Source organism: Macrobrachium rosenbergii, chromosome 56 (genome assembly GCF_040412425.1).
Source record: "Macrobrachium rosenbergii isolate ZJJX-2024 chromosome 56, ASM4041242v1, whole genome shotgun sequence".
In the NCBI taxonomy this organism is placed as follows: domain Eukaryota; kingdom Metazoa; phylum Arthropoda; class Malacostraca; order Decapoda; family Palaemonidae; genus Macrobrachium; species Macrobrachium rosenbergii.
The window spans coordinates 17,097,699-17,119,301 of record NC_089796.1 but is presented as its reverse complement, the minus strand read 5'-3'; the positions used below and the strand labels follow the sequence as shown (position 1 = coordinate 17,119,301).

At 37.0% G+C, this 21,603-nt stretch overlaps 1 protein-coding gene across 2 annotated transcripts in view; it reads right to left on the bottom strand.

Annotated features, from left to right (window-relative positions):
• LOC136836425 (sialin-like) overlaps positions 1–21,603 on the bottom strand; it is a 417,985-nt gene that overhangs the window by 146,950 nt on the left and 249,432 nt on the right. The window contains exon 1 of one of the 2 annotated variants that reach the window (XM_067100647.1): positions 7,292–7,412. The exons of the other annotated variant lie outside the window; for it this stretch is intronic. Within the exon in view, the coding sequence (XP_066956748.1) occupies positions 7,292–7,307 (16 nt within the window). The 5' untranslated portion in view covers positions 7,308–7,412. Of the gene's footprint in view, positions 1–7,291; positions 7,413–21,603 lie in introns of those variants that run through there. 2 annotated transcript variants of the gene reach the window in all.

The following is a 21,603-nucleotide window of genomic DNA, read 5'->3' as shown; positions in this document are numbered from 1 at the left end:
TATATTTTTATTTTCTGTTTTGCAGCTGGTCTTGAGGATTATATATATACACACATACATATATACTTACTGTATATATATATATAATATGTATGCATATATGTATATATACATACATACATACATATATAATTATATATGAAATTTTTTATCACACCGTGATTTATATACAATCACGAAGCTACAAATGTCGCTTAATATGAACTTCACGCTACCTCGGGAATATCCCCGATGGGGAATTATCACCGAAGGGGAACTTATAAGTGATAAATGGATTGGTACTGCCGGGTCTCGATCCCAGATAGCTCAGCGGGTAGACCGTCGACTGGAGTCGCTGGATAAGTATCTGTGTCGAGGGATCGAGACCCGGCAGTACCAATCCATTTATCACTTACAAATTCCCCTTCGGTGATAATTCCCCGTCGGGGATATTCCCGAGGTAGCGTGAATTTGATATTGCGACATTTGTAGTGTTCATGATTATAAGTATATGTGAATGTACGTATATAATATATATGTTATATATATATATATATATATATATATATATATATATATATATATATATATAATCCTCGATGACCAGCTGGAAAACAGAAAATAAAAACATAACTCAGCTTACAACTTTCTACCAAAGAAGTAAACTCCCAATGAGCAAATTTGCTGCTACATCGCAACTCCCAGCGGAATGAGGGAGAGAATGAATTTGGGACTCAAGATGAAGGTCAGACGGACGCATTCTTGAGTCGGCCCCTAGGGTTCGTATTTGCTTGTTAGACGAAGGTTACGAAGACATCTGTCTGTCTGTCTGTCGAGTTCATGAGTGAGTAACTATATCTATCTGTCTGACTGTCTCCTGTCTGGCTGTCTGTTTGTCTGCCTATCTACGAGATTTCATATGATGGCTATTCTGTGGAGGCTTTAGGCTAGTTGGTAAAAATTAACCGGGCCTTATACTCGAAAGGCCCCCTTGCCCAAAGAGAACCCTCAAGTTCGTGAGAATTTACAGGTAACAAGAGGCCTGGTCTGGACCTCTGGACTCGAGACAACAAACTGAAAAGAATGTAAATGATTTGGCTGTGGAATAAGAAATGGGTGATTTAATTTATAGAGAGAATCGGATTCGGATATAGGAGTTATGATTTATGATTTTTTTTTTTTAATGTGCATGTTCGTCTCATCGTTCGGTTGAGAATCGAACACGAGGGAGCTCTCGCTTTGTGGGATGGGCGCGTTTACCACTGCACCACGTGCCCAGAAGAGTCTAAGAGAGAGAGAGAGAGAGAGAGAGAGAGAGAGAGAGAGAGAGAGAGAGAGAGATGGTCCTTTCCGTTTGTCAGAATTTCTCACACTGAATCTTCTAGAAAGCATGCCCTGCTTTTCCCTTGGACCGTGAGACATTAAATTATTAAATAACTTAATCGAGACATAAAAATATCATTATAAATATGAGTGTTGCCTTTATTTCTCTCACAACTCTCCGTTATGAAGTGCCTGACAAGCCGCCATTACGTCATACCGACCTACTTGGAGACTGCCTGCCAAAAATAGCATTCCGTGAACTCTTACGTAAGGAAATATAACTCCACATTCTGTATTTTTGAATGTTTACTAGGAGATTATTTCGAAAAGGTCATCCGACCCCACCGAAGACTGGAGAGTCTGCCGTGCTGGGACCCCGGAGCTTATGTAAGAAGACTTATTTGCTTCCAAACTTAGCAACTTTCCCCAGAATGCGTTCGGAGTCGGTTTCATGCCCAAATAACATCAAAGATACCTTGTAATCTCTCTCTCTCTCTCTCTCTCTCTCTCTCCTGAGACTGCGGTTGTTCATATCTGTCTCTCTATAATGACACACACAAACATATATATATATATATATATATATATATATATATATATATATATATATATATATATATATATATATATATATATATATATACAAGAGAAATTTCCCAGTATACGAACGCCCCCCAGTGTTGACAATTTAAATCTGCTACACACTCGTTGGACGAGTCGGTAGAGTTCTCGGCTAGCACTCTGCTAGGCCCGAGTTCGAGTCTCCGGCAGGCCAATGAAGAATTAGAGGAATTTATTTCTGGTGATAGAAATTCATTTCTCGCTATAATGTGGTTCGGATTCCACAATAAGCTGTAGGTCCCGTTGCTAGGTAACCAATTGGTTCTTAGCCACGTAAAATAAGTCTAATCCTTCGGACCAGCCCTCTCTAGGAGAGCTGTTAATCAGCTCAGTGGTCTGGTTAAACTAAGGCATACTTTTTAGCTACACTATATAGTTTGACAAGAGCCACCAAGCGCACCCACTCATGACTTACTTTCGTAAGGTTCATTGAGAGAATATTGTTCTTTATTTGAACTCAAATTTCCTATGTGGCCTCAGAATTTACAAAATTATTCAAATAAAGATAAAAAATGACCTCTAATTGTTAGAAATGACAAAAGAATAAGAGTACGACTGTTTCTAACTGTGTATAAATTTATAAAAAGAATTAATAAAGATAAAAACTGATTTCCAAAGTAACAGACTTTACAAAAGACGAACTCAAAAGAAGCTGAGCATCAGAATTTACAAAAGACGAACTCAGAAAGATGCCGATTTCTACCCTTGTCAGATTCTGAATACGAAAAAATCGAAATGAAAGCACATATTTCCAACCAGCGTCAGCTTTTACAAAGAAGAAACAAGAGTAAAAGAACTGCTTTCCTACAGCTGCGACCAACACCCAAACACGGCGAACCCTCTCTCTGTGAGAACTGAGGACAAGAGAAGCGGTAAAATAATCCCAGTGCTTGGCTGCAGAGTGAAGTGAACCGTCACCAGCCATAGCAATACGATATAGCTCGGAATTTGTGGTGGTGGCAGATTTCACTGGAAGGGAGAAATCTCTCAAATATATCAAGTGCCAATGAAACAGAAACTAGGGCAAATTTTTGGAATAATTAAAAAACAAGGCTGCGACAGCTTTAGAGGAAATAGGATAAAGAAAGTGAAAGGATATAGATGGTGCATGCTCCCGAAATAAGCGATGACTGTGCGTCATTGGCTATGAGAATAAAAAAACTGAAGCACAAATAGAATTCCCGAGGTTGGCAGTGAAAGGAAAAAATAGTTCATGAATCTTGTAATCCGAGGATTGGATGTAGAAAAACCACAATTATATGAATATAGCTATATTTTCTCTGATAAGGAAGCTTTTGCCAAACTGTTCAAGTATTTTTAATCCGAGGATTATGAAGTACCTGTATTCATTTCCACAAGTATACCGTAGTTTAACCAGACCACTGAGCTGATTAACAGCTCTCCTAGGGCTGGCCCGAAGGGTTAGACTTATTTTACGTGGCTAAGAACCAATTGGTCACATAGCAACTGGACCTACAGCTTACTGTGGAATCCGAACCACACATTATACCGAGAATTGAACTTCTATCACCAGAAATAAATTCCTCTCATTCTTCATTGGCCGGTCGGAGAATCGAACGCGGGCCTAGGAGAGTACTATCGAGTACGATATCGACCCATCCAATGAGGAACATTCATTTCCACAAACCACAGTACATCCAAAACACATCTGTTACTGACTCGTCATGGTCACCTAGCTACAGTGAATTCGAAAAAGTGATTTTACATCGATATCTATATTACACTAAAGAGAATCGAGACAGGCACAACAACATAATTTCACACACACACACACACACACATACACGCGCACACAAACTCTGCCGGAGAACATATTCATCAGCAACTTGATCTTGTTCGGCAACGACTTAACTACTTTAACAAAGGCAGTGCGTAAGAACTTGTCAACAACAGGTCAAAGAACTTCAGAGCTTAAATTAAAGGTGAGATTAAGGAACAATCGAAATGGTGTTGCCTTAAAACATTTTAAGACAGATACAAAGGCAGAACAGACACCTCACACGTCTCGAACTGTCGACCTAACCGCCCAGTTCTCCTCGCTGCTGGGAGAAAGGGAGCTGGGGATTGGTACGATACACGTACACATCGTTGCCGGGGTCTAAGCGATGTCAGGCAGGGGAGCCGATCGAGGCTACGGCCTACCCCAACGCCAAACCAAAAGTCCTTCAAAAAGAAGGCATCGTGCTTACCCCATATAAAAAAAATGGGAAAAGGCACTTTAAAACCAAGAAGAAGAAGAAGACAAAGACAGACAAATAATGACAGGTGTTTCTCATGCAAGTTGCAGGGAAGAGAGTCAAGAGACCTTTTGGCCGAGAGAGTGAGGGTGTATGAATGAGAGAGAGAGAGAGAGAGAGAGAGAGAGAGAGAGAGAGAGAGAGAGAGAGAGAGAGAGTAACAGTGTTTCCATCAAAACTTAATGAGGAAGCCACAACAATTACAGAACTTCTGTAACAACAGGGAACTGAATCATTACAAAGCGAACATGAATATGCTGTCAATTAACCTGATCAACATAGTTATATAACAACAATGAAAATCATTATCAGCATCATAAATCATTATTGTAATAGCAACAATGTCGAAAGCGAAGCAAAATTTTTCCACGAAGCAGGTTTAATTAAAAATCACGGGAGATATATCCGAAATCCAATTAATAGAAAGTATAAAATCTAGTTATAACAAAATCACTCTGATCAAATTAGCTTATTCATATATTAACGCAAATAAACAAATATATAGGCAAATTAGCTTCATTTCCATTTATTTCTGTGATTTAATTATCTCGCTTATTAAGTCATTTTTTTTATTTATTTATTTTCCTATTTATATTTTGCGGTTTACTACCTTTAACACTTTTGAAAGACCAGAATGATTCTTCTCAGCCATTCCTAACGTGCTTCACTCTTGTTACAACGTCACGCTTGCAACCATTTATCAAGGCAATGAAAATCAAACTCTAATCATTTGCCCTCTACAAATTTTGCTGGAAGAATCAACCCAGGGAAAATATAAATACTTGAGACATAATATCTCAATAATTGCTGGAGGACTGACAACCGAATCCATACGCCGAATACGGGCTTAAGTACGCAAAAAAATTTCCCAAGATTAAGATTTCCGATAAAGTAAGTTATCAAATTTTATTGGGATATAAGCGACATATTGTTCCTCAACTTTTCCAGTACGATAATGTTACTTAAGGTGTGTATATATAGTGAAAAGATGTATCAGTTCTAGAATAGAATATCTAGAATCTAGATATTCTATATATCTTGAGGTTAGACTCGATACTATTCAACAAAAAGATATTCTAAGTCCCTTTATCACAGCCAACAATGTGTAATCAAACGAAAATTACAACATTCTAACGTAATCGAAGTTATAAAAAGTCCCATATTATCGTCTGGGCAACCAGCTAGTCTTGGTTAATCATCAGGAAGTGTGAAAAAAACATTACTATCTGCTTTCTTTTATTTTTTATGTTGTATGTTTGCATAAATAGAACAGACTAAGAAATCTAAACTTCCTGTTTTTGTTGGATTTTTGAAGAAAGGGTGTTTTCAAACTTTTAGGGGATCTTCTTCACACTTGGAGAAGCAGGCTTTTTAACAAAATCCGCGGATGCTATCTCTAGGCCTAAATGACGAGCTTGCAATCCCAGTCAAAAAAAGAATGTTGGACAAAATGAGCAATCGTCTACATGGAAAAGAATTCAAAGGCCTTTAACTGCAATGATATTTTCCTCAGAAGAAAAGAGAGAGAGAGAGAGACAGGCAGAAAACGATGAATAACATAGAATATGATGAACAACAAAGAATAGGTATTGATAAATCTGTATGAGCAATCTCGAGTTGGAATACCTTTGCCAGACAATCTGCAAATATTTGCAATATCTGCAACAAAACGTCAGGGTTTACGAGTCAGCTCCAAAGCTCTAAGACGAAACGCAAGCAAAATTAAGATCCTGAAATACACATTTGCCCTTGGTTTTTTCTGACTCTTCTTGCAATTTCTGTACATATTATTTATCCGTTTGCTAATTTATATTTATCATACTTATTTGGCGTTTTTCAATTCTGCTTTATCATTTTTTGTGTGAATATTCCATTCTGTAGATTGACTGATTGATTGGCTAGACTGAAGTTCTCTGGAATCGCGAAATCAAAGCTATTCTATAGAAATCTTGCTCTTTCTATATGATTATTTACACATTTTAAATAATAATAATAATAATAATAATAATAATAATAATAACTCAACTTGTGACTGTTGATGCTGTTACCCCAGTATGCGATATGCAGTGATAAAACAATCAGTCAGCTGACCATTTAAACTATAATAGCACTTATTTACATCGTACATAAGACCAAAAATACTTAAACAATACTGCTAAAAACACGAGTGAGTCAGCATCATTACTGAAAAATTAAACATAAATTAAATTATGTTTGCGTTGCCATATATGATATGTAGCAACTATTCAATCAAAAAACCACTGAAGAACACGTTACAGATCGCTGATGCCATGAAAAATTCCCACTGGGCTTGGGAAACCCAGTAGACTAAAAAGCTGAACAACCAGCATTATATTCAACAAAGATACTCTGTCCTAATGTATCTAAGGAGCAAGCGCAAGAATGGCGTTGTTCTTATTTTTTTTCTTTTTACTCATCAAACAACATGCCGCTGACTGACGTTTGTAGTTTGAGACATGTGCATCAATAAGCTATGTAAGACAGATTCGGGTATCGCTGACTGTACTTGTTGGCTACATTTACATCTGAAACTATAATCTTTTAGTGTGGTTCATCCCTTGTTTCTGCTTAGAACAATGACAGCTAAATAAAGAGATACAAAAGGAAATAGGAAGGGGAACTTCACTTCAATTACTAAATGAATCCTCTTGTTACTTGGATGAAAGTACACGCACGCATCTCTCTCTCTCTCTCTCTCTCTCTCTCTCGTCAAACCAAGAAATTACGCCGCCTTTTGCCATCGCCAAATACTATGCAAACTACAAACTCTTAAAGCTCAAGAAGAGAGCAATGTTGGATGCTCCCACAAAATAAAAAGAAACATCCCAAAATCCTATAATATATATATATATATATATATATATATATATATATATATATATATATACACACAATATATGTGTGTATTATATATATGCATATAAATGTATATATATATATATATATATATATATATATATATATATATATATATATATATATATATATATATATATATATATATATATATATATCTACATATATATATATATATATATATATATATATATATATATATATATATTATATATAATCTCCTGTTAGCTTACCTCCAACACAATCCATGAGAGCCAGTGACCGCTGCGAACTATGAAATGTAACTATCCCTCGACACTGAAAGTTCGGAAGAACCGAGGCTTGATAAATCGGGACAGAGACTAACCCTAGAGAACCCTCGAGACCTCAAGGATATGCAGTTCATACCGGCACGGCATTTTGTAGTGAATCATCACCTTATTTGTTTTCAGACGTCTTGAAGTGATTCGGAAAGAAGAAGAAGAAGAAGAAGAAGAAGACCTGGCCGTGCCATCTACATCTTTGATAGCTTGCCCACAGCTTCTGTTTGAGGGTGAGCTGTGAGGAACCAGGAACCAGGAACCGGGAACCGGGAACCTTGAACCCCTTTGGATTATCCTGGCTTCAATGCACCGCGACCTCAAGGAGAATTTGGTCTCCTCATTTTGCTTTTGTGCTGAAAAAATTTGAAGTGGCCCTTTCAGCTCTCTTTAGGTCCCCCATGGCGCTCGGTTTGGTTGTTCATGGCGCGGCTGCTTTGATCGTTTTCCTGCGGTTTGTGTTTGTTTTTTAGTTTTTCTCAGACATTGATTCTGCTTGTGTTGATTAATAATTCTCCTGTAGAGCAAGACATTGTTACTCTAAACCTTTTACTGCACAAATACAAAACTTTCACATTGGTCACTGACGCACTGACGATGCTCAAGATCAGTCGTTTTCAGCAATTTTCATTAATGATGCCGATGCTGGTAGTTCGCATTTGTTGGTGGTGAAACAATTAAACTTTCCGCTGGTTTATTGTTGCTTTTTCATTTATTTTCGTTTGATGTGACGCTTATGGAGTTTCAAAGTTTTATTCTCCTGTTAATAATTGCTCTTGTTAAGTACAGTTTTCCTAACCCCTTCCCACCACCACCACCACCACACGCAGACAAAAAAGACAGTTGTTAACAAACACAACTTCTGACAGCTTAATCAGGAAGCCACCGACTTATGGAACTAATACTAAGTGCCCCACGGCAGAGGCTCGCCTATCTAGGAACCCCTTGGGGAAGTAAACGCTCCATTAATGGCCGATGCGCCGCTAGCTTTGATGCCTATAGTAAGTGATTATTCCTCAGAAAGCATTAACTTAAATAAGTAATTCGAAAGCCTTATTTTACCTTTACTTTGAGATTTCAAATTCCAGCCGACACTGGAAGAAAGTTTTTTAATTTTCTGTTGGTTTGCTTTCACTTACTTAATAATTCTGTTGTCCACTCGGGTCTCAATGTGACTGACTTATTGCAGCCAGCACCTTACTTATATGGATTGCTGCAGGTTCCACTACCACCTAACTTTATAAAAGGGGTATTACTTCTGTGTTCCACCCTACTCTCCGTTCACATGTTGGGTACAATTAGTGTCCGGCCCCAGCCTCTCTAACAGAGGAAGAGTAAACGCAATTTTCATTTGAGCTTGGGGGAAGTATTAGGCGGCAACTCCCTTTCTTATCTTCACATATTAGGAACAGCCTCAAGAGAAGTGACTGATTATTTTTCATATTTCAAAATTTTTTTTTTATTTTACTTGCGCCCTCAAGACTCGAACTGGGACCCTCTGGTAGGAAGTCCACTTTTCTATCACCCTAGCCACGAGAGATATACTTTCTGCTGACAATTATACATATCCCGCTGACGTGATAATTACATCAAAGGAAAATTATTGAAAAACTGTTAAACCTTCATACATAAACTGATGAAATTTTTCAGAATTCTACTAATATTACGCTATAACATACCAGAATTTCATACAATTTCGAAAATACTGTGGAAAGACGTTATTTGAAATCTTAAGCTACATTTTATTTCAATTGATGGTGAAGTATGTTTGCCCAAAACCCTTCAAAGGGAGATTAAACTGCAGACTTGTGATACCGTAATGCAATGAAACTTTGTTGAAACAAATATGGCGATTCGCGCCTGTGAAAACATTAAGTTTAGCAAATATTTAAATTTCATTATAAAGACGTATCCTTTATGCTCGTGCTTCAATGACTATTTCAATCCTCCTTCTACAATCATATCAATTCCACGTTTTCTACTGATCTTATCCGTGCCCCTGGGTGTCTGCGAGATGAAGGGGCTTGAGGGGATTGGCGAGGAAAGAATATCAGAGGTCAGCCAAGTTCGCACAAAAATAAAGTTATTTTCCAAGCGAAAAGAGCATATAAATACGGGCAGCGAGAGAGATGTGAAGCGAATTCGAGCTTTGTATATTTCTTTGTCTCCCCTACATTTAACACAGACATTCAAAACGCTTTTACAGCGTAGAGCAAGATCTGTCGCCTCTATTCTATATACGCATATATATATATATATATATATATATATATATATATATATATATATATATATATATATATATATATATATATATATATGCATATATGTATATATACATACATACATACATATATGTATTAATGCACACATATATATACATACATATATGTATATATATGCATATATGTATATACATACATACTGTACATACATACATACATACATACATATATATATATATACATATACATATATATATATATATATATATATATATATATATATATATATATATATATATATATATATATACTGTATACCTCTAGCTCAGAGGGAGGACTGGGATATCTGTTTCATGAAAAAACCCACTGTGCTTTTCTTGGCCTACATAGGTGTTACCCGGTGGTTACCGAACTGTGGGGGGTAGAGAAGGGCATGGGGCTACCAAACTGATCCATAAAAGACCTGCTGGGATCCAGAAGGGGAAAATGGGCATAGGTGATAGAGTCTGAACGTGCTTGCAAGAGGAGGGAGTTGAAAGTGAATATCAACAAATGCAAGCTTAGGAGGTTAATTGGTTAAATTCGGATGATGGCAGGATGAGAGATGAGGGTGAACCATAGCACTGGTAAAGCAAGGAACCAAGTAGAAGAGGACACAGGTAATGTCTTTGGAAGCCAAAGTTGGAATGCATGAGTGGGATTGTTGAGTAAACCATCAATGAAATAAACAATGGTGGAAGATGTCAAGATGAACCGTTTACCCTTTTTATATGACATATAAAGAATTAAAATAGCGAGAAATGTGGAATTACATAAAAGGAGAGGTAAAAGGGTTATCATAAGTAAAAGGATGGATCAGAGTGTTCTGAGGTGTATCGGTCAAGTAGAGAGAATGGATGATGATAGCTGTATTGGTCATGTGGAGAGAATGGAGGATCGTAGATAAGTGAAAAGATTACACAGTTCAAAACTGTTAGGAGGCAGGATGAGAAGAAGCCCTAGAAAGGGCTGGAAAGGTGTGAAAGAGGTATTAAACAAGAGGGGCCTCAATTTCTACGAAGTTAGAGGACGCTTGTAGTGGGTGAATGGTGTAGTGTAAGTTGGGGGTTCAATGTGCTGTTGATTAGCCTTCTGTGTAGGTGTATGAAGCAGTTCATATTGTGGAAGTTTTCTGTGCAGGTGTTTCTCCACTATTCTACCATTTTAGCCTGAGCACTGTCTTTTCAATTATCGGGAACCACCCCTGTTAGAAGAAGCATCTCATACTTACACAGATACAAACATTACATAAATAAATAAATAAATAAATAAATAAATAAATAATATATATACATACATTATATATATACTGTATATATACAGTATATACATATGTACGTATGTGTATATAAATACAGTATATATACATATTATATGTATATACATATATATATATATATATGTATAACCTTTCTCCTCTTTTTTTCTTTTTACACAACAGCAGTGTACCAACCAAAGGAACTTTATTGTGGGAGAATGGTTCAAACGAAGATACAAAGCAAAAGTCCTGGTTGCTTGAAATTCCAGTATGGCAGCCATTTTTTATAAGATGACAGCCCTACAGAGTCTATCACTGACTCGGTGACTTGGTCAGACAAGTCATTTTAATTACATAACAGTAATTCTCATGCCTCTTAACATGCATGCACGTTATCAGTAAACAGTTTACAACACAAGATGCTAAAAATTCCTGATGATTAGCAACTTCATAATACCAGCATAGTAAAAACTTATAACATATCAACATGATTCATACGATGTTGTTATACCATGTGCACAGGGTAATAAACGATATACAAGATTAGACGTTCTAAAAATGGTAAAATGCGCCATGAACGGCTATTAAAATAAACATGGAAAACAATACAGCCGGTTCGTGGAAAATTTTAGATCTTGGGAATGTATACAGCGTAGTGTGTGGGAGAAGTATTATCCGCTGTAACTACGCAACCTTCTTTGCACTTGAGCCATTAACAAACAAAGCGTGCCAACTATGAAACAAAGGCCTTAGTTTTCCAATACCTAACGAAACATCAAAGTGCCACATTCTGTTTGTCGTCAAGCGAACAAAGATGAAGAAAATGCAGTTAAAAGCCACGATAGAGGGCTTTAACTGCACTTCTCCCTCCAACCTAGCTGCGACCCACCACGGTAGATAAGCCAATTTATTTCTCCTTGTTTGAAAGACTTCGCTCTGTGTACTGTCACACAGGTTCCTCATTTTTCTTTTCTACTTGATCATCTATGCTTGTGATTCTATGTCAGAAGGCAAGAGATGCGAGGATATATTTAATGTTAGTAGCTGTTGTTTCAAAGCAAAGGATATTATTTATCCCAATTTTGGGTAACACTGCCAGAGGCAGGTCTTGTCAGCTCGTCATTGTCTCAAGGCGCGTAACATGAAGACAACCTATAACGCAACCGCTGTTCTCTTCAATATGCGTACATTTACAGGCGAAACCTTGCATCTTCGCACATTTCTCGTCAATTTAAACTCGTTCTTGACAAAGCTGTGAAAATTATCAATTTTATAAATGTGTCACGCATCATTTTGAAGAATAACTATCATTATTCAGAAGTAAAGTGGCGACTTCCTTGGGGGCCATGTCCTTGACCAAGTAACAACTTGGAACTTGTCCAGGAGCCACATCATAATTCAAATGGCTATGTCTGCTTTACAAAACGCAAAAAATAGTCCCTCAACAATAAAAATGAGATAACGATGTAAGAAAATGCCATAAAAAAGAGGACAATGGAATCGCAAATCCATCTGAAGGAAAATATTTTTAAGCAACAAGACCCTCAATAGTTGAAACGAGAAAGTGATCGAACTTTCAACTATTTCAAGACTTAAAAGGCAGTGGATAGTTTCAAGCCAGTCCTAACAGTATGCTAATCGGGTATTTACAAAGCCAGCCGTAATAGTTTCGGAAATCTACGTAGGACGCCACGCCGTAAGTTATGGTAGGTTAAATAAGGCATTATATCAGTGTTTCAACTTTCTTGAGGCGCTTCTGTCAACGCAGAGGTTGGTGTGAAAACACAGCCGTCGTCCTCTTTGTTGAACAGGCTAGCTTGACGTCAGCAGTTGATCTCTTATTAACTCTTCCCCGTAGGGGGCAGTGCCGTCAGTGCACCTCACGGAGTCCACTGTAGGCATTACTAAAGGTTCTCTGCAGCGTCCCTTTGGCCGCTTGCTGTAATCCCTTTCATTCCTTTTACTGTACCTCCATTCACATAACTTTCTTCCACTCTTGCTATCACCCTCTCCTAACAATTATTTTCCAAAGTACAACTGCGAGGTTTTTCCCCTGTTGCGCCTTTCAAACCTACCCACTGTCAATTTCCTTTCCAGCGCTAAATGACCTCGTAGGTCCCAGTGCTTGGCGTTGGGCCTGATCTCTATATTCCATTCCATGCCTTATTAACGCTTACGCACACATCAACGCAGAATATGATTAGCTGACCGACAAGACATCCGAGTCATTGTTGTTTGTGCTGACTTTCTCTTCTTACACAATTACAAAAAAGGCAGTGCCAGATTTGAGACTATCTTGTGTCACTTGAACCTGGTTAAATTCAGGATAAACAAGTAAAAAATGCGTCGAAGTTTATTCGGCGCAATCGAGTTTTCTGTACATCGTATAATGAAGGCCACCGAAAATAGAGCTGTCTTTTGGTGGTCTCGGTATGCTGCTGTATGAGCCACGGCCCATGAAACTTGAACAACGGGCCGGTGGTGGCCTGGCCTATATCGTTGCCAGTTGCACGATTATGACTAACTTTAACCTCAAATAAAAAAAAATACTGAGTCTAGAGGGCTGCAATTTGTTATGTCTGATGCTTGGAGGGTGGATGATCAACACATCAATTTGCAGCCCTCTAGCCTCAGTAGTTTTTAAGATATGAGGGCGGACAGAAAAGTGCAGACAGGAAAAAGTGTGGATGGACAGACAAACTTTCAGAAAACTAAAAAACTGTACTCCAGAATAAGCTTGAGTCGCACTGAACATTTACTGCGTAGTGCGTTTTACAAAAACAGATTTCAATTTCAAAACACAACACATTTTTCTAATTGACAGAATTATGAATGACTGAAATTTGCTAATTCTCTTAATAACATCTGACCTCTGAATGTTCAGTTTACGCAGGATGCTCACCGTATTTGTTTGTCTGCCTTTAATCCCATTATCGCTACGTTCATTCCCAGTTTCTATCTACCAGTTAAATAACAGAAACAGTATTTATTGTAAACGTTTAATAATCATTAATTAACATTTAAGAAATGGAAATGAGATCCTAATAGCTACAATACAGGAATAAGGTTGAGTACGGCTGTTCTATTCCAAGAACCTTTTTTTTTTTATTACCAATAGTCTGAAAATGCTTTAGGCGATAAATGCGCACTAAACAAAAAAAAAAAACAGGGTTGCTAGTGTTAATGAGGGAGTTAAGGATTATTGCTGGAATTGGAACATAAAATTTAGGCCAAAGGCCAAGCGCTGGGACCTATGGGGTCAATCAGCACCGAAAGAGAAACTGACAATAAAGGAGGTTTTAAAGGTGTAATAGGATGATACTTCACAGTTGCACTATAAAACAATTGTTAGGAGAGGGTGGAAAGTAAGATGGAAGAAAAAAATATGAACGGTGATACAGTAAAAAGGAAGTTGCAGCTAGGGGCCGAAGGGACGCTGCAAAGAATCTTGAGCATTGCCTACACAGCGCGGCGTGAGGTGCACTGACGGCAGTAGCCCCCTACGGAAAGGATTACTGTCATCTGTTTCTTTTCTGGCAGAAAGAGCTACAACAATACGGGAGTTGGGGTAGAAGAGGATTAAACAAGGGGGTTAGTCTTGCAAAAAGGAAAACGTTTTTATGTTGGACCTAAAAAAAAAAAAAAAAAAAAAAAAAGGTCAAAAGAGTTTAATTAAATTCCCCGAGGCCTTACCAGTGGCACAACATCCCCAAATGGAATCAAATTCCGCTGACCTGACAAGTAATTCCACTGGGGGAAATGAATGGGAAAAAAAAAAAGATTGCCTTGGAAAGATTAATGCCCCCCAAAAAATCTAGGAGTTATGCGGGTGGCTAATTGAGGGGGGTAATCGGCTATGCTGTGAAGGTCAAAAAGGATAACAACTTTCATCAAATATTTGTTGAACATTAGTTTCTCACAAATATTTACCTCCGCCCGTTTAATTTCCTTAATGAGATTTGTTTTTCCGCTTAAATTCTATTATAAAATTTGTTTTTATATTTCAAAACCCTCCACAGATTTACTTTTGTCTCTTGAAAACCCTTTACGAGATTTGTTTTCCGCTGTTTAAACCCCATTAAACACCATTATAGAATTATTTTTTTTCTGTTTATACCTTCAAAAATTGAGTTTTGTTTAAAAGTCTCCATGAGATTTGCCTTTTCCTGTTGCAAACTTCTGAGATTTACCATTGTTGGACTAAACCCTGATATGAAATTTAACTTAATGAATTCATCTTTGTTTAAAATTTCTTTACAAAATATATTTTCGTCTGTTTAAAACCATACGTTTGAGTTATTTTTTTCTATTTCAAACTTTGAAAAGATTTTGTATGTTAATAATCCTTTAAAGATTCAGCTTTCTGCTTAAAACCCACCGATGAGATTTATTTTTCTTTATTCAAAACTCAATTATCAGATTTATTTTTATTGGATATAAATTTTACAAACTTTAAACGCTCTAAATTCTTCAAGGAGACATTACAAACTACGGAAGTGCCTCTGAGACTTCAAAGAGACTTTTAAAGACTTAAAAGGAAGTTCAGAAACTTCAAACATATTTCAAATTCTTCAGTGATTAAGAAAACTTGAAAGACTTCCAAAACTTAAAGGAAACTTCAAAGGATCAGTAAGACCAACTAAAAAGATAGGTTGATGGCATATCTGGTAGGATTCCAAGACAGAGGCTAATTTTAAAACCAAATGACAGTTTCTAATCCCATAGCACACACACATACATACATACATACATACATACATACATACATACATACACATATGTATATATAGATATAAAACATATATATACATATATATGTGTATATATAAATTGCAGTCAAGGGCAGGAATGCTCTGGAGATTCACATTTCTTTATTGCTTCCTACGTTTCGTGATTCATCATCAGGAATTCTATGGAAAATCGAATAAATTAATAAAAGTACTGAACGGCTAAAACTGAATTACGTTAAAATATTAATCGTTAAAAATCTATAAAGGCAGTTCAACATTACACACACTAGAGCACACTTAAATACATACACTAAAGCATAAAATCAAGTCACATACGGACACATGTGATTACACAAAATTACATCGACAATTACATCAACAAAAATTTTTTAATTTTAGGAGGATTTTTAAAGAATGGAGAAACAAACTAAGACAGTAATATACAGAAAGCAGAAGATGCTAACCTTACAGTGCAAACGACAGAACCATAACACCAGTAAAAGAAAAATACATAAAAAAACAACAAAACAAAAATATCAGAGGCACAAATAGTAATGAGCTGTGACAGAAACAATGGAATGGAGGCAGTTTGAGTGTTTAATGACGGAACCCATAGTTTGATATTTAAAGACTCAAGTAACTGAAGTTTTTGTTGGTTCTGTGCTTGGCCAATAACTTTAAAATCATCGCAATTTACATGCGCTTTGCACTTGGTGGCATGACTTCTTATACGGATAGCTCTGGATTGGACACTCGGCATCCAGTTCTATAACTCAACCCATTGTGAGAGTCGGCTCTGACCCTGAGAAGTCGCCTGGCGGCCTGGAAGATCCGACATAAGTTCCCAGACTTCATCTGGGCCAAGTATATTCATAAACACCACCAGACGACACAAAGGCACAGCCGATCTTTAACCCTGAAGAGCGAGCAGATTGATTTTGGATTTTTTGGGATGAGCTTGATGTCAATGGCACCTAAAGTACCTCTGAATGATCCTAATGAAATCCCTTCTAAAGGCATTACCAAGTAAAAATGGGAAAATGGCATGTATAGGAAGTTTAGGGACATTAAAGTTTACTGAAGAGTTGAATGGTTTGTTCAGTATCTTGGAAAGAATTCTATATAGAGTTTGATTTGGAAAGCAATTATTATTAAAATGTTGTTGCAGGAGAAGGATTTCTTCACGAAAAAGGGCCCAACTAGAATTAAGAGCTAAAGCACGGTGTATGAGTGTGGACAAAGTTTAGTTTGAAATTAGAAAAGCAGAAGCTATAAAAGTTTGGCCCCAGACCAGTGCACGTTCTTTTCCTAAAAATAATAGTATTGAAGCGGTCATTTTCTTTGAAAATTAAAATATCTAAAAAGGCCAGTTTAGAACCCTTTTCCTTCTCCAAGGTAAAAGTGATTATGCTGTGACAGGTATTGGCAAACTCAAGAAATCGGTCGGAATCGGTTTCATGTTTAAAAAGAGCAAGCGCATCACCTATATACGTACTGAGAATAAAAAAGAGGGCGATAGACCAAGGGGCATTCTTCAAGGACGTGCTCCTCCAAGGAGCACATGGAAATGTTCGCAAAGGTTGGTGCTAGTACTCCCATGGCCATGCCTTCTATTTGTTTAAACAGTTTTTCATTAAATACAAAGGCTCAAACACTCAAACTGCCTCTATTCCATTGTTTCTGCCATAGCTCGTTACTATTTGTACCTCTGATCTTTTTGTTTTGTTGTTTTTTTAAGTATTTTTCTTTTACTGTTAGTGTGGTTCTGTCGTTTGCGTTGTATAAGTATATTACTGTCTTTCTTTGTTTCTCCATTCTTTGAAAATTTTCTTAAATTAAAAATTTTTGTTGATGTAATTATTTGGAGTTTTTTGTGATTTTGCTGTTTTAATATGCTCTTGTGTAACTATACGTGTCCGTATGACGATTTTATGCTTTGTGTGTGTATTTAAGTGTGCTCTAGTGTGTGTAATTTTTTGAACTGCCTTTATAGATTTGTAATGATTAATATTTTAACGTAATTCAGTCTTAGCCGTTCAGTACTTTATTAATTTATTCGATTTTCCAGAATTCCCTGATGATGTGATTATGAATCTGAAACGTAGGGAAGCAATAAAGGAAGTGTGAATCCCCAGAGTATTCCTGCCCTTGCCTACAGTTTATGTATGTGCACCGAATCTGCCCGATTTGTGTGATTATATATATATATATATATATATATATATATATATATATATATATATTTAATCTTATATATATATTTAATATAGGATAGTACTTTAGTGAAAATTACCGTCTAAAACTGATAAAATAATAAGTTTCAACCTGAAATTCTGAATTCTACTAGAGCAAACTTTAACCTTTAGGCTTCTTTGCCTTATACAACTGGTGAGAAGCTTCAACAACTTTAACTCTGATTATCAAAATACAATTTTTGGTCTTAATCCTAAGCTTGTTCTTGGAAATCCAAGAGCAACTGGCTCCCTCTTCAAGTCCCAGTCTTACGCGTTCCTTGATGGAATCTTGGGACTTATCTTGTTTCTAATATGAGGATGCTAAGAGTGTGGATTGATTCCTATCGTGAAGTTAGCCACAGAACAGGCTGCAGCTTAATTATTATTATTGTTATTTCATGGAACAAGGCCCATCACATGGAACAAGCACACGTGGGCCACTGACTTGAAATTCAAGCTTCCAAAGGATGTTGGTTTCAACATCCCACCGCAAACCCCACACTGCAGCAGTAACTGATCATTACAGAGCCTGGGGGAGACGCGAAAACACGTCATCTGAGTGGTATACCACGACACTAACCACTGCACCAGCGGACCAGCTATGGAGGAGTTTTCAAATAGCAGGGAAACATGCAAACATTTGCAAATGTAAATCAACTGTTTCCTTTTATAACTGTAACATTGTAACACAAGCCGCTAATGAAACATTTCTACTTAAAATAACTTGTTCTCAAAAGTTCAAGGGAAGAAGCAGTACCTTACTACTCGAAAACAATTCACCTTGCATTTTAACAAATTATTTATATCTTCATTTATATATTTACGAATTTGTTAATTTACCTTTTTTTTCTTTCCTGATAACTGATCTCTTCTTTGTGTATTTCCTATTACTTTCTATAACTTCTTTCAAAAGAACACCATATTCTTTCCAAGCTCGAATTTTGATTCAGTGGCCCGTGTGCTCTTGTTCCATATAAATAGGGATTTATCTTCTGAATAACTGTACTATCATTAAACAGTCAAACTCTTCTTCTCCTCTGTTTATCCCTTTGAAAAAGTTCCTCTTCGCTTTGGTGTGCTTCCTCTAGCACTGTGCTGGGCCCGCGTTCGATTCTCGGCCGGCCAATGAAGAGTTAGAGGGATTACTTCGGTGATAGAAATTCATTCCTCGGTATAATGTGGTTCGATTCCACAATAGCTGTAGGTCCGTTGCTCAGTAACCAACTGTCCCAGCCACGTAAGTGCTCTAATCCTTCAGGCCAGCCCTAGGAGAGCTGTTAATCAGCTCAGTGGTCTGGTTAAACTAAGGTATACTTGCTTTTTCACTCAGTGCTGGTATTTGGTGGAGGCGTTAGCTTGGTTTAACAACATAGGTATCTGTTTTTATCCCATATTTTATCTATTCTAAATTCTTCTAATCTAGTCAGTCTCTCGAAATGATTTTTTATTTTTCGTGATTTTTTTTAGCCGTGATGATGAAGCTGTTCCTTGAAACGTTGGCACAGAACGAAATATGAAATTATGTATCGCCTCCTTCTCGTCATTCTCCCCATAATGCGCGCGTGTGTGTGTGTCTGAGAGAGAGAGAGAGAGAGAGAGAGAGAGAGAGAGAGAGAGAGAGAGAGAGAGAGAGAGAGAATGCACACGAAATAATGCCCAATAAATGCAGATATACATAAACGCACAGGCACGCTCGTTCATAAGCAAATATCTTCCTGATCCCGCATAACCAGACGTAGCGTGTCTCCTGGCGATCCCAGTATTACAAGATTTCGAAAACCTCCGCTCTCTACCGAAGAGAGATGCTTCTGGGAGCACGCCCTTGCCTCAGCTGATTACCGACGTCATACGGCTTCATTCTCCATTGTTTAGCTTGACCCACATTAAGGGAGAAACGCTCCTCGCTGGCGTATTTCTAATAAATAACTGGCTTTAAATGAGTACAATATGTTACTGTATTAGTTTGGGATGTTTAGATAGAGTCCTCAGTCGTTACCGGTGAAGTATAGCTTATTTCTTGACCGATGTAAAGATGCTCAAGGAAAACTGATTGTCGGTGTATTGGTTCGGAATATTTAGATGCAGTCTTCAGCCGTTACGGATACAGTATAGTGATTTCTTTGATCTACCTAAAAAATGTACTTGGAAAATTGACGGTAAATACATGATTGTCATCAATGTCTTATTGTTAAGGAATAACTGGGTATAAATTGCATTTATGTTTTATTTACATATTTACAAAAATATGTAACGTTTGACATTTAGCTCTGATTACATTATACACGATGAATTGATATAAGTTATTAGTACATCGTAGTTCATGCTTTCGTGCGGGTAGGACGCGTCTGTGAAGTGCTCTGTGAAAGTGCCTGACTTGCGCGATGTTCAAAGTGAATACGAAGAAGGAAGGAAAAAGAAAAAAATAAGTACTGCAGAAATTAAATCAAATAAAGGAAGATCACATTATCGTACGAACACTATCTTATAATTATCGAAGCAGCACGTAGAGATGGAACACTAAATAAAATACTGGGGAAGGATGGAGGTCAACCCAAATCGAGAGAGTCAAACCTGCGGACATTGCTCTGGGAAGTTTGATGAGGAAGGAACTTACTGTGAAATGTGTGACGTATGGTACTATTATGAATGTTCTGGCATCGAGGTCAGATACACACCCATGCTTCATCGTGATAACATACTGTACATCTGTAATAACTGCAAGAGGTCTGAACAAAGAACACACAAAAACTCATAGAAGATGAACTTGAAGAAATAAAAGAAAACACAGAGATATTAACATAGTTGATTCAGGACTAGCTCAGAAAACTACTGACCTAATGATCAACATAGATGAAATCAAAACAGAATTGATAATGTTGATGAAGATGTAAAGACCATGACAAACATGGACAAAACTGATGTTGAATCACTAAAGACAAAACAAAAAGTGCTTCTGATCAAATCTACAAACGAAGAGAGCACAGCTGCTAAAGAAAAGAGACAAATTTTGAGTAAAATAACGGCGCCAGTTGAACAGGCTAAAACAACAAGAGATGGACACTTATTTGTAAGATTTCCAGACAAGAAAACTTAGAAAAGGCAAAAATGGAGACTCAGAAAATCAAAAATATATCAGTAAATGAGAAGGTATAAACTTAAACCAAAAATAAAAGTAGTCTATGTCCCGAAGGATGAAGATGACATTGTCGATAACATTGGTGACTGAGTGTTAAGAACATGGGGAACTTATTCACTAAGACACTTGTATTCATTAACTCGGAACTGGAAGGGATGATGGCTCTCTTAACTGCTATGACTGCTGGATACTATAGGTAATGACTGAAAGCGAAAATAAGCTCCTAGAAAATCAAGACCGGAAGCGGTAAATAATCTAATCGACACCATTACAATCATAATAAATACTGGACAATAAAGGATAAGAGATATTATTATCATCACGAATAACTCGGAATGATAAAAGATGTTATTATAGTCGATAATTACCATAAATGATGGATAGTTGGAAGCAAAAAAAACGGATAAAAAAAGAAGCGTTCATCATAAGTGTTGAATAGTTAATAATGGTTATTTCGGTAATCGAACACGTATATTGTAATAAACTGACCAGATTATGTAATATATGGCTTTTGTGAGTTTTGCGAAAAAATTCGGCAAAATGGCCAAGAAAAGTTTAGAAACATCACCTGCATCCAGTAGAACGTGTTGAATAGTTAATAATTCTAAAGGTTTTTCAGACAAC